Source organism: Equus caballus, chromosome 8 (assembly GCF_041296265.1).
Source record: "Equus caballus isolate H_3958 breed thoroughbred chromosome 8, TB-T2T, whole genome shotgun sequence".
In the NCBI taxonomy this organism is placed as follows: Eukaryota; Metazoa; Chordata; class Mammalia; order Perissodactyla; family Equidae; genus Equus; species Equus caballus.
Window position 1 is genome coordinate 47,283,130 of NC_091691.1, and position 17,874 is coordinate 47,301,003.

The 17,874-nt window shown below is 36.2% G+C and overlaps 1 protein-coding gene across 18 annotated transcripts in view; it reads right to left on the minus strand.

The window, feature by feature from the left end:
- Positions 1-908: 908 nt before the first annotated feature.
- The window catches only part of RBBP8 (RB binding protein 8, endonuclease), a 103,661-nt gene continuing 86,695 nt past the window's right edge, over positions 909-17,874 (minus strand). For all 18 annotated transcript variants that reach the window (XM_070220743.1, XM_070220739.1, XM_001915082.6 and 15 more), the window contains 5 exons: positions 14,085-14,228; positions 9,875-9,944; positions 6,258-6,354; positions 2,863-3,004; positions 909-1,314 (listed from right to left, as the gene is read on the minus strand). In XM_070220743.1, the coding sequence (XP_070076844.1) occupies positions 1,217-1,314; positions 2,863-3,004; positions 6,258-6,354; positions 9,875-9,944; positions 14,085-14,228 (551 nt within the window). In that variant the 3' untranslated portion in view covers positions 909-1,216. The remainder of the gene's footprint in view (positions 1,315-2,862; positions 3,005-6,257; positions 6,355-9,874; positions 9,945-14,084; positions 14,229-17,874) is intronic.

Here is a 17,874-nt window from a genome sequence, read left to right on the forward strand (position 1 = left end):
AAATTCAGAATCACATTCAGAGCCAAAAAATGTACGCAGGGGATGTGACATATAGTAGATATTCAATGTATGTAATTTCTTTTCCAATTCTATTTGTGAGAACACAAACTGATGTCATTTATTCACATGAGAACTTTGATCAATGAGGAAGACAAGACTAAGCAAAGAGATTTTTAGGAACTCTGAGAAGTAAAGGTTATACTATAAGGTTATTTAGATTTTAGTGAGGCATTCCATTCAGTGTCTCATGTACTCCTGCTTATGTAATACTGTCAAGATACGAATTAAAGGAATACACAAAAAAGACTGATAAAATGACACCAGAAAAGGTGACACAGATGTGGTCAGTCATCTTAATGAACAGACACCAGATACTAGAGGAATAGAAAGTTGTTAAATAGAGAAATCTATTTTAAAATAGAGAGATCTACCAAATTAGAAGTTCAAAACATTAGTCAATCCAGAAAAACAATACAGCTGAACTCAAACACATGGGTAGAGAAGAACTCAACAAATTAAGCTTGAAAACTCCACCGGAAAAAAAAAATATGATGAAAACATGTGAAGAGTTGTAATATTAGAAACAGATCAGAGGATGACAATTTATGGTACATAGAAAGGAAAAAAAGCTGACATTTGTGGTCAGCTAGAAAGGAATTCACTACAGAGTAGTACCTCATTTCAAGTCAACAAAACAAAGAAGCTGGAAAGTTAAAAGGACTCTTAAAATATAACATTTTTTCCCCTACAATTTAAATGTCAGACATTGGAATGACTTACAGAAGAGGAACTGATTAAGAGAATGAAAATTTGTAACGATTAACAGGCAGTCACTGCTGCATGTAAACACCAATGGAGGATGGAGTACAAAGACGAGGTCTGAAAGGCAACAAATCACAGACAAGGACCATATTTTCCAAATTGTAATTAGGTATTACCAAATACAGTAAATAAACAACTCTTAAGTTAGAGTGCAAAATGAAAGCACCTTATTGTTTTAAAGGTGCAAAAGCAACTACATACAACATACACTTATCCACATTTTAAATAGTTGTTTGTATGGTGGTTAAATGCCATTTAAAAATATTTCAATAGAAAAATGATTTATAAATCAGTTTACAGAAGATCAAAAAAAAATCAATGTTTAATACCAACTTTAACTATAAATAACTAACAAGAAGAAAAACTGTGCTCTATCCTGTTTTTGCTTCAATACCTATGTCTTCTGCTCCTTGCCTTTTGGTGAAAACATTGCATTGTAAGGCTGCCGTCTTTTTGGACGAGGACAAGGATCAAGATCTTCCTTAATGTAACCTTAAAAACAAATCACAAATTTAGGAGACTATATTTACAACATACATTTCTTTCAGTATACATCCAGTAAACATCTGTCTTGTTTAATGCCTTCTAAGTTGACATGATTCTTCTGATTATTAGCCGTGTGACGCTGACGAATGATTTCACCACTTAGCATGAGTCTTCTCATTTATACTAACAATAACAGCAGCAAACATTTATCAAATGTGTTGTATACATTACCTCAGATAATGCTCAAATTCCTTTGAAGTAGCTTCCACTGTACCTATTTCACAGATGAGGTACTAGAGACCCAGGTAAGCTAAGTAGCTTGCTCGAGTTCCCAAAGCTAGGAAGCAGAAGAGCTGGGACCTTACCCAGGACCTAACTCCAGAACTAGAGCTCCCAAGCACTCTCCTATTCTGTTTCCCACAGGTTGCAAATGGGGACAATGCCTGAACACAAACTCTTTACTATTTTGATAAATTCTAGGTGCTTATCAAAAAGACTTTTTGTGCAGCCAGCCCCGTAGCTGAGTGGTTAGCGTTGTGCGCTCTGCTTCGGCGGCCCCAGGTTTCGCTGGTTCGGATCCGGGCCACGGATACGGCACTGCTCATCAAGCCATGCTGAGGCGGCGTCCCACATGCCACAACTAGAAGGACCCACAACTAAAAATATACAGCTATGTACTGAGGGGTTTTGGGGAGAAAAAGGAAAAAAAAAGACTTTGTGGTAGCCCTTTCATCAGATGATATGCCCCCATACTCTTCAGACTATTCACTTCCCCTAAGGTGTCTCCAATCACCTGGTTTGCAGGGGAGGACTTGCTCTGCCATACCCCTAGGCCACATTAGGGATGCAAACACAGGCTCTATCCAGATTGTCTGTTCCGGTTTGATGATGAGGCAGAGACATCATGTAAAGAGGACTTAACCTGACTTGTTAATGGGTCAGGTGGCAAAGATGGTAACAGCTGTCACTTTGCATCTTTTGGAAAAACTATCTTGCCACTAAATATCAGGAGCTTTAAAGCTGCATACATTCTCAATTATATTAAATACAAGTGCCACATCTGGAGGAGCTAGGTGCATGTCAACAATCTTCTAAACAAACAAAGCTCCTTTTAATTCATATTATAGTTTATAAACACTCAGCATTCTGGATAAGTGAGGTTTTAAAATCTAAAAATCAGTCGTCATTCTAAAAAGATGCTCTTTTTTAACAATATAATTTTGCTGCCATTTGTTATAAAATTACTTATTTTATTAAAACTCATTTTGATGACAGGATGAGAGAAACTGCTTCTGAAATTTGAATGATGAACCAGGATAATGCACACACAACCACACTAAAGTGATTATAAACAATCTCTGATTATGATGAAATTACTTGAAAAGTTGAAGGTAGGGTTTTATCTTTAGGAATTTGTTTTTATGTCACAAAACCAGCACCTAGTTTGCAGCAGAAGGTAAAGAGAATCATGGAGAAAAAGTTTAATGTTTAGACCTGGGTATATACAGTATTAAAAATAAATTAATTCCAAAATGTTATAATCTATACTCTCACCTCTTTCCATACAAGTCTGAGTGGAAGGAAAACCAACTTCCCAGAAATGCTCTGGTGTGTTGGGTGGAATGTAGCGGAATCGGTGTCTCGAGCAGGAAGCCAACTTCTTTTCTCTTTCTTCTGCTGGAATATCTGCATAATACTAATAATAAAAACTGGTAAGTTTTTCACTTAGGCATACTAAATAGAGTGCTATGTTTACTGATCATAAACGAGAAGCTAAGAAAGCTATGAAGCATGCTAAGAAAACTTAATACTTCCTGATAATATTAATAATTAATACTTATAGATAGTATTAATTACTTATTAACAGTAATTAGTGCTGGTCTGTGAAATATTTGCTTCACAAATGAGAAAAGGAGCTTGTATCACAATGTAGATTAATATACTGCTTCCTGCTTCCTCCATCAATAAACTCTTACAATGAAAATAAATGCCAGTCAAACTTGACAGTGTGCTTAGGGACATAGTTGATTTATATATTGGTGCAAACTCCTCATCTTTGTCAGACCAGTAACAAAAATGCAGAGGCTTGCACTGTGAAGAGCACTTTTCTCAACTGTTATTTGGATATAATGTGTGTTTTGAAGTTATTTTCCTATCTCTACAATTTCTAAAAAAAGTTTAGCTTTGAAGTTTAGACTTCATGACTTCCCCCTTAAACTGTATTTTTCAATAAGGATCAAAGGCTTATCATTTTTTGTAACCGTAGTCATAAAGAACCTGAACTTCATGCAAACAAGGATAAAACCTATGTAAAACCTGTGCAGGTCTTCAAGCTCTAGATCTAAAGAAAACAAAGCAGTAGTGTACAGTTTAATAGAACACAGACGACAGCATCACATAATGCAGACAATTCCATTTTACACTTGAGAAATTGAAAATCAAAGCGAAAATTTACCGAAGATATCACCTATTGAAAGTGGCAGACTTAGGAGTAGAATTTAAGCTTGAAGTAAAGGGGTTTTTTTGAGGAAGATTAGCCCTGAGCTAACATCTGCTGCCAATCCTCCTCTTTTTGCTGAGGAAGACTGGCCCTGAGCTAACATCTGTGCCCATCTTCCTCTACTTTTTTTTAATATGTGGGACGCCTGCCACAGCATGGCTTGCCAAGTGGTGCATAGGTCTGCACCCGTGATCCGACCCGGCGAACCCCGGGCAGTGAAGTGGAACATGTGAACTTAACTGCTGCGCCACTGAGCTGGCCCTGAAGTAAAGGTTTTTAATATATTTTTATTTTACATAGATTAATTAAAGGCTTTAGAGTATCTCTGAAACAACTTTTTTGGGGGTATCTTTTTCATTATTCTCATTGCCATGAGTATACTAAGCCTTTGTTACCTTAGCCTAGGAACTGGGATGGGATGGCCTTAGAGAATCATGGTTATCAATCAATGTTAGAGAAACAATGCCACCACATTACAACATGTTTACAAAACAGCAGGTTAGTGTAGCTGTAACACAGCAAGCAAGTGGGACAGCAGTAGGACACAACGCCAGAGAGGAAGTGGGGTGTCAGAGTTTGTTGTCTTTGATAAGGACTTTGGATTCTATTTCTTAGTGAGATGAGAAGACTTTTAAGGGTTTTTGGTAGAGGAGTGACATGATTTAACTTTTATTCTAAAAAAATCATTATAAAAAAAGACTATTCATTGCTGCTTTGAAAATACATTTGAAGAGACAAGAACGAAAAGAAAAGAATGGGGACAGGAGTATATGAGAACTCTCTGTACTTTCTGTTCAATTTTGCTCTGAACCTAAAACTGCTCTAAAAAATAGTTTATTACTAAAACAAATGAATACACACAAGGAGGGCAACTTAGAAGCTATCTCAATAGTCCAGACAAGATGAAATGGTGCCTCGGTCCAAGGGGTTAGTGGTGGAGATAATAAGCGGCTGGAAACGGAAATATGTAAGAAAAGAGTAGAGGATAACTACAAGACTTTTAGTTTAAACAACTAGAAGAATGGACATGCAAGAGACTCACAGGTGAGGTTTGGGATTTGGAAGTAGAAAATCTAAGTTTGCTTTTAGACATGCAAAATTTGAGATGACTATTATACATCCACCTGTGTATTACATCCTCTACATGTGGATTAGGCAAACGGATGCATTTAGGAACTGTAAGCATACAGATAATATTTAAATACATGGGACTGGCACTTTCACTCCTGGTTATGAGGAATTAAGAGAGAACAGATTTACCCTTGTACCTTAAACAACCAAAAAAATGGAATAAAATGTATGAAACAATGGTTTTCAGAGATTGGATAACAACTCAGAAAATGATTCCTGAGAGAAGGAAAGCAAATTAACAGTGTTTCTAGCAAAATAACTTTTTTCTAACTGGTAATATTAATTCCAGATTGTAACTAAAGACTGGAGGTTTACTTAGTGTGGACTGTGTTCCTTAGTTAAGAAATCATGAAATATTCAAATTGTGCTATGAAACTCATCATACAGGAGGTTTTACTTGTATTGCCAAACTGCTTTCCAAAATAGTGATCCTAATTTAGACTTCCACTGTTAGTGTATGAGCGCATATTTCTCACCAAATGCTTACCTACACTGCAATCTATTCACATATAACCTTAATGTGCTTGGTTATCAGATTTTTTAGCCCATAGTTGTTAAATAGGAAATTTAAAAGGGGAAGCAAATTGCTAAAAGCAAGCATCTGATAGCTAATGGATAGCGACAGAAGAAATAAAAACAGCAAGTTTCAAGAAAATAGAGAACCTGCCTGGGAATACTTAGTAATAGGACAATTAGTACCATCTACTTCAACAGTCCAAGACAGCCAATGTACAAAAGGAAAACACAGTTGTGTTCTAAGAATGAAGTAGAATCTATTCATCACATTTTGTCTGGGAAGGAAAATGGGGAAAAAAATAAGAGTTTATGGTTATACCAGTTATTTAGAAAAAATATTTATGAGTACATCATTTCCCAAGAGTACTGGTATGAGTAATAAATGTTATATTAACGTTTCCTGTTGAAATATGAAAATTTTTCCCAAAGAGTGTATATCTATCTATCTGTCTATGAGCCTTTGCTGTAATATAACACAAGGGGAAAAAATTAAAAGAAATACAAATAAATATAGAAGAGAAAAATGGCACAAATGTCTTAGGCTGGTAATAAAAACCAGGGCTTAGGCTCCAGATTCACTTAATGAAAATCTAAGAGAAATGGAGGGCTTTCACTTTCACCTATTTATATCTCTCAGGTCCCAGTCAGTATGCTCTACTTATGCATCCTCTTATTCCTGGCTCAAACTAGGTTTCTAGACACAAATATGGTTTGTACCTATGATTTTTAAATCATGCATTTATGATCCATAAAGCCATACTTAAAAAAAACCAAACTGGACAGTATTTATATTAGTACTTACAATTTCACATTCCTTACATGTGTGTCCAAGCAATTTTCTTCTCTCTTCTTTTTTCCGAACCACCTCAATATGAGGAAAATTTTGTAAGCTAGTCTCTCTAGGGGAAAAATGAATTAAATTTAAAATCAATCTATTTATTACTACAAAGATCTTTGGGTTAGGCTTTAAATTAACAAAGATGAGAGCCCAGAAGAGAAATAACCCCAAAACATTCATTCATTTTATTTGAAATGCTTATTCAGTATGTTAGGAAAACAAGTATTTCTTCATTCATTTTCATTAAACATCTATTGTGCCTACTATATGTGAAGTATTTTTACGGATATTTTTCTCCAACTGAAGAAAGATAACTATTACTTCCTATTTTTGCCTCTGACTGGCTGAAAATAATAATTAGGTTAGGAGGCACAGTATAAAATAACCTTTAATTAAGAGGGAATAGTGTATTAATAAACTCAGGAACTGGTATTCCATAACATAACCAAGAAAGAGAACACTGCCTCTGTTAACTCAGTTTCTAGTACTACAAATCCATGTTTCAGGGATAACCTACTATTCCCCAAAGAACACACTTATTTTCTCAAAATTTCTTTTGCTGCTTCCATCTACCCTGACTTCTTCAAAATATTAGGCACAATTATCATTTTTGCTTGTCCTTAAATGGATCAGCTCCTGTTCACTGAAAGCCTAGGAAGGGTCAAAGCCACCGAGGCATGGGTTAATGAGGTACGGAGTACCTTGGGAAGAAAATCCATCAGGAAACACAGGACATTTTTTAAATTAATATATTTGTATCCTGCTTTAAAAAGCCTAATATAGAAAAATCCAAACTCACAAGATAGGTAGAATTACATGATGGCATATTTTTAATAATAGAAACATCCCCAAAAAGCTTAAACAGTCTGATTAACAAAAAGTGATTTTTAGAATGACTTGTTGGTAACACATCTACTCCTTTGATGTATTTTGGTCACATGACCCTCTAGGTGGCAAGCACTTTCCTTCAACAGAGAGCTTTACTTGCTCTATTTCAAAGTATATGAGGTTACAGGTCCTTTTTGTGCTTAAACTCAGGAAGTCTCAACTCTGGAGCAATCTTTAAATTAAAAAAGGGAGACTAAGAAAGGACAGATAAAAAATATTGCCATAACTATATTTTCTTTCAAATAGTTTATGAATCTTAAGCTTATGTAGGATATAATTTGGTCACATCCTTTCCTCTGAATACTATCTATTCTGTCTCTGTAGTGTACCATAATGCAGCAGGGAACCTACTAGAAGACTGGCATCTGGAGTAGACCTCAAAGCGCCACCCAAGGTTCCTCAGCTTCTTGTCCCTGACACAACACGACCCGTCTTCCCAGGGTTTGCCGTATTCTCCATGGGGAAAGGAACCACCCTAACTCTGAGACTTTTACCACCCCTACATCTTTATCCATCTCCTGCATCTCCAGCTTTCTAACGGTTTCAGAATAACTAAAACTACTCATCTATTTTTTTTAAAAGTTAGTGAACCTCTAACATGAACCTTTTGAAATGGCAGCCCTTACTCTGCAATCTTACTTCTAGGAATCTATCCCAAAGATGCACAGGCAAAAATTTGAAAAGAGAATGCACAAGGGTATTCACTGTGGCACTGTGCATGCCAGCATAACTGTAAACAACCCAAGTGCCCACGGCTAGGCAATAAACTACGGTACAGTCAAACAATGAAGTACTATGAAACCAAAAAAAAGAAATGAGGGAGGACTATATACTATTATGAGTGATTTCCAGGACATATAGTTAAATGAAAAAAACAAAGTAGATAAAAGCGTATACGGCATTCTACCATTTGTCTAAGGGGAGAGAGTGCGACTAACTGCACCTATGTTGATATAGATATACGTGGAGAGAAATTTGGTTTTATTTTTTAAAATAAATGGAAAACCACAAATTTCAAATGGTTACCCATGGGGATGGAGAGCTAACAGGGTGAAGGGAACAAGGACAGAAGCTAGACTTATCTGAATACATCTTGTTTTGTAGCCTCTGGTACCATGTATACAATTTACCTAAGTTTAAAAACGAATTAAAGAGAAAGTAACTCCTAAAAAATCAGAATCAAAACAAAACAAACCTGGGTACTAGGTTGGTGGCATAACTACACAGAAAATAATTATCCTAAGTGACTTTACAACATAGTGATATGACTGTACATTTCTGACAGGATATATCTTAAGGACAAAAAGATACAAAAAAGTCTGAAACCATTTTCATAAAATATCATAAAATAGTAGTCTGTACTATTCTGAGACTGTTCTCTTTGTGTATTGTGGAATAAAGTTAAATCAGGAACGATGCTGGTGGCACTGAGAAGTGGGATTTTCAGTAGGCAGGAAAGTAGAGATGGGACAGAGGGTTACGTAAAAATCCTGTAGTCCTGAACTTGAATTGGAGCTATGAGTATGAACAAGTGTAGTTTAACTGAATAAAACAAAATGAAATAAAACCTTATTTCTAACTCTGTCCACCTAAAAGATCTAGAAACAATGACTAATCACAGCAATGAGCAACCCCAGCAGCCAGACTGTGGCCTAAATATCATTTCTCACTAAAAGAAACTGAGGGTCCTGGAGAAATGGCAGATTCCAGGCCTATGGCAGAAAGTGTACAAGACAGTCTAGAACATCTTATTATACAAGAAGTAACGAATGTATGAAAGACGACTAAGGTAGTATCCATTCAAAGAGGCTTCTACTGGGCAAAGATGGGACAATTTGAGTATCAATAAGGATTAATAACTGCAATGAGTTGAGACATATCAAATATACTTAAATCCATGAATTCATAATGATACTTAAACAACAAACTCTCTGGTCACACTTGAGATGCTAGGGTACTATTTCTTTGAAAAACTGGTAAATAAAAGAAAAGAATCATTTAGCAATAAAATGACAGCTCATATCCATTAGTCTTATAGGCATCAATAAAAATTTGGCCTGTCAGATTTTTTAAATTCTTGATAGATATAAAAATAGAAGGAATAACTTTGCTTACTAAGTGACTCAATTTGCCAACAGCATAACTTAAAGAAAAAAAAGCAAAAGATTTTTCTTGAATGAATTACTGTGCCTTAGTTCACTTCTGGAATCAAGAGTATATGACTAAAAATTACAGAATTTGCAATCTTTGCATAAAAGGCAGAAAGTAGCATTATAGTTCAAAGTCATGTTTAAAGTTTTTTTTTTAAGGTTTAAAAATTCTCATAAAATAATTCTAAAGCATAATCTAAGGCTTGCCACCTAAAGTCTCAAACTATATAAAAGTTACAGTATACAATTTAAAAAATTCCCAAATAAAGTTCACAAAAAAGTAGACTAGGAGTAAAGTGTTGTAATAAAGCAGAGAAAATAACTATCACCACTGTCAGAAAAAGGGTAGTGGTGGTGAAGTTTTTTTAATTTAAAAATTTGTCATTTTTATGCTTGAGTTCTATCTTTGTTATGGTCATAAAGTAAACGATATGCATTCTATTTTAATCAAAGTAGCAATGTGAACAGCTCAAAGATACTCTGACAAAGATAGCTCTGTTGTACATCCAATCCCATTGCTGGTATTAATCAAAACCTACTTACCTTTCATTATCTTTAAAATACGGCTCCACAAATGCTTTCTGTTTGACTTTATCTTGTTTATCACCATGAGCTGTAAACAAGCATACCACAAAGTGAATGTAGACCTTACTGAGAAACAATTAGCTTTTTTTTTTGAAATAAAAAAGGGCATGTGCCAAACTTCCATTTTTATTTGGTTTCACACTCTAGGTCCCTGGGCAACTCGTTTTTCCTTTCTTTTTCATCTTCACAATGAGGAGAGCACAGATTATCTTGCTTACCTCAGAGTTACTAAAGAGATAAAAATCATATCTATAAAAGTATTTTAGACTTAAAAACTAGATATAAAAGTACACACATATTGACTATAAATGAAAGTATTTTAAGCTTTAGAAGAACTACTCATACACTCGTTATCATTTGGCACCAAATAACAAGATAGCTTTTAATGTTTCACTTACTAGTCTTGTTGATTTTTTATAATGTGTCTTTAAGGTGGGTTATAACTAGGAAATAAAGAGATTAAAGAATTTTATCAGAAAACTGGTGACAAAATAAGAACTAGAGCTCATGGACCTCAATCCCAAGTTGTCTAGACTCAAACAGCCCATTGCCATCATCTATTCAAATAATGGACCTTTACTAAGCTTTGTACAAAGTTCTGGACAAAGAATGTAGAACGTGAGAGACCAGATCTCCTCTCCTCATGGGGTTTACATTGCAGTGAGGGAAACAGACATTAAGCAAGCAGACACGTAAGGCTTATCTGAGGAAGAACACGTAAGGTGGTAACTGATGAATAAAAAGAAGTCAGCCGTGAGAAGAGTTAGAACAGGAAAGGTTTTGAGAGAGGAAAACGTGCGGTATGCCCTAAGAACTAAGAGCAGGCCAGAGGGGTTGAGATTTAGTGAAGAAAGTGTTGAGGGAGAGGTGGGCAGGTATCAGATCACAATGGGCCTTGAAGGCCCAAAGGAAAGGAGTTTGAATTTTATTCTAAGTGCAACAGGAAGCCACTGAAGACTCAAATTTACTTTGTTGAGGCATAATTTACATACAATATACACTGATTTTAAGTGTACTATGAGGAATCTTGACACGTGCATATTCCACTATAACTGCCACCCAAATCAAGACAGAGAACATTTCCATCACCCCTGGAAGTTTTCTCCTATTCTGCTGTTTCTCATGCACAAAAATATTCTCTCACGTCCCTTCCTTCCCCTACAATCACTGATTTGATTATCACCATAGCTTAGTTATGCCTGTTTTAGAACTTCAGATTACTGGGAGTATATGGTATATATTCTTTTTCATCTTTCGCATTTTTCTAGCTCAACAAGTTCTGGAGATTCATCCACGCTGTTGAGTCTAGTAGTTCTCTCCTTTTTGTTGAGAAGTAATATTCCATTATATGAACACACCACAGTTTACATTTCTTCACCTATTGATGGACATTTGGGTTGTTTCCAGTTCTGAGCCATTACAAATAGCACTGCTACGAAAATTCTTGAACACATCTTTCTGTGAACATGTTTTCATTTTTCTTGGGTGTATACCTAGGAGTGGAACTGCTGGATCACTGGAATTGCTGAGGATAGATGTATGTGTAACTTTACAAAAAACTGATCAACCTCCATAAAGCTGTTTTAAAAACCCTGCTGAATTGTTTCCAAAGTACAGTTTCATACTCCCACTAGCACTGTTTGAACATTCCAGTTCTCACCCTTGCTAATACTAGATATTATCAGTCTTCTTAACCATTCTAGTGGGTGTGAAGTGGCATCTCTGTCCCTGATATCCAATAATATTGAGCATATTTTCATATACTTATTGGCCACCCAAATATCTTCTTTCCCCTAAAGGGTTTTAGACAAGAAGATAATATAATCTAATTAAAAAAAAAATCACTTTTGAGTCTCTGTAAAGACTGGACTAGAGAGGAGAAATGACTGATATAAAAAGACCAGTTAGAAGGCCTACAACAAAACAGGTAGAGTTAGAGTGGTTTAGACTAGGGCAGTAGCTACAGAGAGGGAGAAAAGTGAAGTGTTATGACATATCTTCTGGAGATAGCACTGCCAGGGTATTAGACTGGACATAAAGGAGAGGTGAAAGAAGTCACATATGACTCCTACGTTTCTATCTTAAGTAACTGGGAGGACAGTTACTGAGGTTTAATGACACTCAGAAAGGCAGGGGAAGATCAAATTTGGGTAGAAAAATAAATATTTCTAATTTGAATATATTAAGTTCAAGGAGCTCATAATATGTCAAATAGGTAGTTGGACTCAAGTGTGAGGTGCAGAAGAGAGAGGATGAGCCTGCGAGTGATGAATATACAGAAACATCTTTTTCACTTGGCTTCCACAACAGCATATACGCTTGTTTCCCTCCTACTTCACAGGCTGCAGCTCCTTTTCAATTTCCTTTGCTGGTTCTTTGTTTCTCCCACCTTTTAAAGTTGCCATACACCAGAAGTCAGAACTTGCAATGCTTCTTTTTTCTATTTATATTCAGTACTTTGGTGATCTCACTCAGTTTCATGTCTTTAATAACCATCTCCTTGCTGTTGACCTCCTGCCCCCCAAATCATTTTTTTATTCTGAGTTTCTTGTCCAAACTCGACACATATCAACAGTCTACTCAACAGCTCCATCTGAAAATCTAGTAAGTATTAATACATCCAGAACTGAGCTTTTGATGTCCTCCCTGAAACTTGCTCCTTCCTGTGAGGGAAGACTAGGTAGACTCTGTGATATGAGGGTCAAGAAAATGAAATAAATGGACAAGAAGTCTTAAATTACATGCCTGGGTGACTGGGAAAAATAAAAATGTCTGAAAGCTCACTTGGTAAGAAATAAATGGAACTTGGCTTAGAAATGTGACGTTTAAGCTGTTGAAGAGACACAGAAGTAGCGATACTAAGAAACGCAGGACTGAGATCCATCAGAGAAGTCAAAGTAGAGTTGCAGATTTGGAATCACATTTTCAGAGGTGGTTAATAAAAGCATGAGAAAAAATGAATGTGAGGGAGAAAAAGAGTCTTGGGGATATGCTAGAAAACAGAAGTTGTCAGAGATTAAAAGAATAGCGCAGCCAGATTCTAGCTCAGGGACAACCTTCCCCAAGCAAAAACAGAGACTGGCAAGAGACGTTAGCTCAGGGATGATCTTCCTCACCAAAAAAAACCCAAACAAAACCAACAGTGCTGCATCGCCACAAAAGCAGAGTGAGAAAATTTTGAGATGGTCAGCGTGAAATGTAACCAAAAAAAGAGATAGAAATTAATAATTTTGTCTTATAAAAAAATATCCTTTTTTGAAGTGAAACCAATATGTAAAAGGCTCTTCTTGGGGTAAAAAGTGAATCGAACATTTGTAAATTTTTATTACAAAATTTGCTGGATCAAATTTTTGCCATGGACTGAGCAAGTGAAAGCATGCTGTTCCGTATCTTTGGTTAGGGTTCATTCACCCTGAGCTAAGGCCTGTCATTTAAAAAACCTGACGGAAGCCAGAGGAAAACATAATCAAGGTAGACTGTACCACAGCAGGAGGGGTGCTCATTTAAATCAGCATAAAATGACCTTTGCACTAGATTAAAAAACTCTGACTTTTTTACTTACAGTAAGAAAATGAGATATTTAGCAAAAATTCTAATTTTCAATTCAGACTATCTAAGAGTTTCACTTAGAGTATTCTTCTTTTAATTGCTACCCTACATTATAAATTACTGTTTCTAATGAAACGGATCTTAAGAAGACTGACATATATACATTTACATTAGATATGTTGTCTTGGAAGGTAAAGCATTCAAGCAGAAAATGGGTCTGTTTTCTGCAAAACTTTCTCTTTTCACTCTATTACAATGATTAACGTATTACTTTAAAAAAAGTTTCTCAAAACTTTTATAAACTTTATGCATATGTCATAGAAAAACGTATCGAATCAAGATTACTGTCTAAGTTTTAATGAATATTTTATAGTTACATAAGATGTCAATGTAAGGGCAAAGCTGAGTGAAAGGCACAGGGGAACCCTCTAAACTATTTCTTCTAACTCTTCTATTAGTCTAAAATTATCTCAAAAAAATCTGTGAAAAAGAAATTTATACAAGAAACTTGAAACTTTCATTGTTAATATACCTCATCAAGCCTCCATTAATTAGCAGGATGACAATTTACTGAACTCAGGTAACTGAGAAGCCATAATCAGAAAGACAATAGGCTTACTGTTTGGTTTCTTTGTGGCAGCTGACAATTCCTCCTCTTCATCTGCTACTTGGGGGAAGCTATCTGCCAAACAGGATTCATATTCTTCATGTGTTGTCCGATCAAACATATCTTCCAAGCTATCATTCATTTTTCTTTCTCCATCTACATAAAAGAGCATTGGCTCAGGGCAACAAACAAGCTTTTTGATTTCTATTTGACCAATTTGAAACTTGTGGTAACTGCCACTAAACAATTCACTTGTGCACAAGACAAGAATAAATCCCCAAGTCTGGGTAGTTACTGTACATTCACAAAGGCTTTATGTTATGGCTTTAAATGTCCTTTACTTGTGTGAAAAGAATGCTAGTTTTTGTTATTGTCATTACAAACATTAAAAATCTTTTTCTCCATATCAGTTCATGCATAATTCATACTAAACCAAAAGGAGTTGCACCAAAGAAATAGTGAGGAATAGAATATACATCATAATGAACGATGAAAAATATTAAGTTTAAATAAAATGTGTATAAATAGCTGACATTAAAATCTCTATAGAATTTTGCTTACCTACTTATTTTTCTATAGTGATAGCAAAAAAAGTATTTTATTGCATTATCATTAACACTTGGTAGTTTAGTGTTGATCAAAATGATGAATTCAATTCCATATCTGACATACAAAGTGCTAAATTCATCTTCAGAGTACCAGCTACATTTTTCATTACATAGTCACATTTTAAAAAACACCAGAGTTTACAAAAAAAAACAGAAACAGACCCAGTTGGCTAACAAACGTGACAGATCCTGCCGAGATGGCTCTGTATAAACTACCTCCCCATGAACCCATGGTGCTCCAGTACCCTCATCCTATTATCTTTCTCCAGAACTTACCATCATCTATCACACCAAACATCTGCTTGTGTCTCCACTATGAGAATGTAAGTTGAAGTAGGTACTTTTGTTCTGTTTACTCATTATTTCTAGTTCCTGGAACACTTCCTAGTATAGAACCGTGGCTTGATATTTATTAAATGATTAAACATTTGTTCATTTTTCATGTTGAGGGTCAAATTTGTAAATAATTGATTTATTTTTTTGTTGGTCTAACTTCTGATTGTGAAATACTTGAGGACAAAGACTATGTCCACATTGATCTTTCTATCATAATATCTAGTAAGTCTAACACAGAGCAGGGATATAAAAACATTTTTTGAATCAAAATACTAGCAATAATTCAGTTTTTATTGGTATGTTTCATTCTTAACTAATTCTAAGTATTAAAAAGGTTTATGTTACGGGTAAAATGGGCAGACTGTTTTTTTCCAAAGAAGGCCTCAACAATATCTCCTATCTCATGTGCTATTCTCAAAATATGATCTTGGTACTCCTCCCACTGAGAGGTGAAGGCTATGTTCTCTTGCTTTGAACCTGGGCAGCTCTTTGTGACACTGTGAAACTTCTGAGGCCAGATCATAAAAATGCCATGCACCTCTACCTTGCTCTTTTGGGGTGCTCACTCTGAGAACCTAGTCTTCATGTGATGAGGAAGCTCAAACCAGCCCATGTGCAAAGACCATATGGAGAAGCCCTGAGACTGAACAAGGACAGAGATGCCAAGTCACCCCCATCTGTCTAGCCCTCTGCTATTCCAGCTCTAGCTACCATCCATCTACAACTACGTGAGAGACCCAGACACAGAACCATCTAGCCAAGTCCTTCCTGAATTCCTGAGCCATAGAAACTACGAAAGATAAGAAAATGATTGTTGTCATTTTAATCTTCTAAGTTACTGGAGTGATTCATTATGCATCAATAGTACTAATAACACATTTAACCAAAATTATTTCCATTCATTCATTCAAGTTCTAATCTCTCTTTATTTAAAAGCAAATATTTTAAGTATATTTGGGAAACTATCACCTTCTTTGAATCAACTAGATAAATTTGAAGCCAAAGTAGTCATACTTGAGTTTTCTCCTTTTCTATAAACACAAGGAAAACCTTATCAGGAAAACATTATCAGGAGCTGATACCAGGCACAAAATAATCTTAAAAGCAAAGTATCTTGAGAGGTTACATCAGAATCATGGCAGAGTGAGCTTTTCCCTTAGACTTTCTCTGCTAAGATATAATGAGAAGGACATTCATAAATCAAAAGAGGACATTCACACAACACAAAAGACATCAGAGAGACCCATCCAGCCACACGTCTGAAGATGGAGCTGCTGGACCCCTCAGGAGGAAGTAGAAGGAGGAAAGGCGAGCTCCTCTCCCTCCCTGGCAGCAACCCAGGGCGTGGGCCCACGTGCAGCTCTGAGAAAAGAGGGAGGAGAGGTAGCTCTCCATGGGAATGCTTTCTTTCTCCAAGATCCCCCACAGACTTTGGGAAAGCCCCACACAGAGTTAGCTAAGCTATTGTGGGGGTGTCTTAATCAAGCCAGCACCCCAGGAAAGCAGATAGTGAGAGCAGAGCAAGAATACCCCTGGGAGCGTGCATGTGAAAGAAAGCAACGCACCCCCCCCCCCCAACAGTGCTCCAGCTAAGCCACTTGGCCAGAGCACCTGCACGTATGTTAGAAAAGCAGCAGCGGTGAACCAGCCAACTGGCAGTCACAGATGGGCCCTGTCAGCATAGATTCTAAGGACAGGCACAGATGCCAGGGATCATGGCAGGCTCAGAATACAGAGCTCCTGACTGACCCCCAGTGGTGGAAGATGGAATCTGAGATGAGATACTATCACTATGTGAAGGCAAAAATCCACACCATCAAACAATATGAAGAAATATATTAATACTCCACACCAGAAGGCAGAGAAATTTATAATCTAAATAACAGAGAATTCAAAATAACTAGCATAAAGAAATTTGAGTTCCAAGACAATAGGATAGACAGTTCAATGAAATCAGGAACAAAATTAATGAAGAGAAGGAATTCTTCACAAGAGACTGAAACCACAGAAAAACAAATCAGAAATGTTGGAGATGAAAAACACAATGGGTGAGATAAAGAAAAATCTGGACTCCCTGAATAACAGAGCTGATATTATGGAGGACAGAATTAGCAGTCTGGAAGGAAGAAAATACAGAAATGCTTCAGATGGAGGAGAGAGAACTAAGACTAAAAAGAAATGAAGCAATTCTCCAAAAATATCCAACTCAATTAGGAAATGCATCCTAAGGATTACAGGTACTCCAGAGAGATAAGCGAGGGAGAATGGAGCAGAAAGCTTGTTCAAAGAACCAAGAGCTGAGAACTGCCCAAACCTGGGGAAGGAGCTAATAGAACTATGGACTATATCAATGTAAAAACATCTTCTCCAAGGCATATAGTAATAAAACTGGCAAAAGTCAAGCACAAGGAAAAAATGTTAAGGGCAGCAAGGCAGAAGAAAATAACCCACAAAGGAATCCCTACCAGGCTTTCAGTGGCTTTCTCACCAGAACCTTACAGTCTAGGAGAGAGTGGAATGATATATTCAAAACTCTGAAAGACAAAAACTTTCAGCCAAGAATACTTTATCCAGCAAAAATATCCTTCAGATATGATGGAGAAATAAAAACTTTCCCAGATAAACAAAAGCTAAGAGAGTTCTTTGCCACAAGACTCCCACTACAAGAAATGATCAAGAAGGCCCTCATACCTGGAAAAAAAAAAAAAGAAAGGGTTCACAAAGCCTTGAGCAAGAAGATAAATAGGCAGACAAAATCAGAAAATTGCAGCTCTCTATCAGGACAGGTTAGCAAACAATTATAACAAAGATAAAGGGAAGGAAAACATCGAAAATAAATATAATCTTGTCATTTTAAC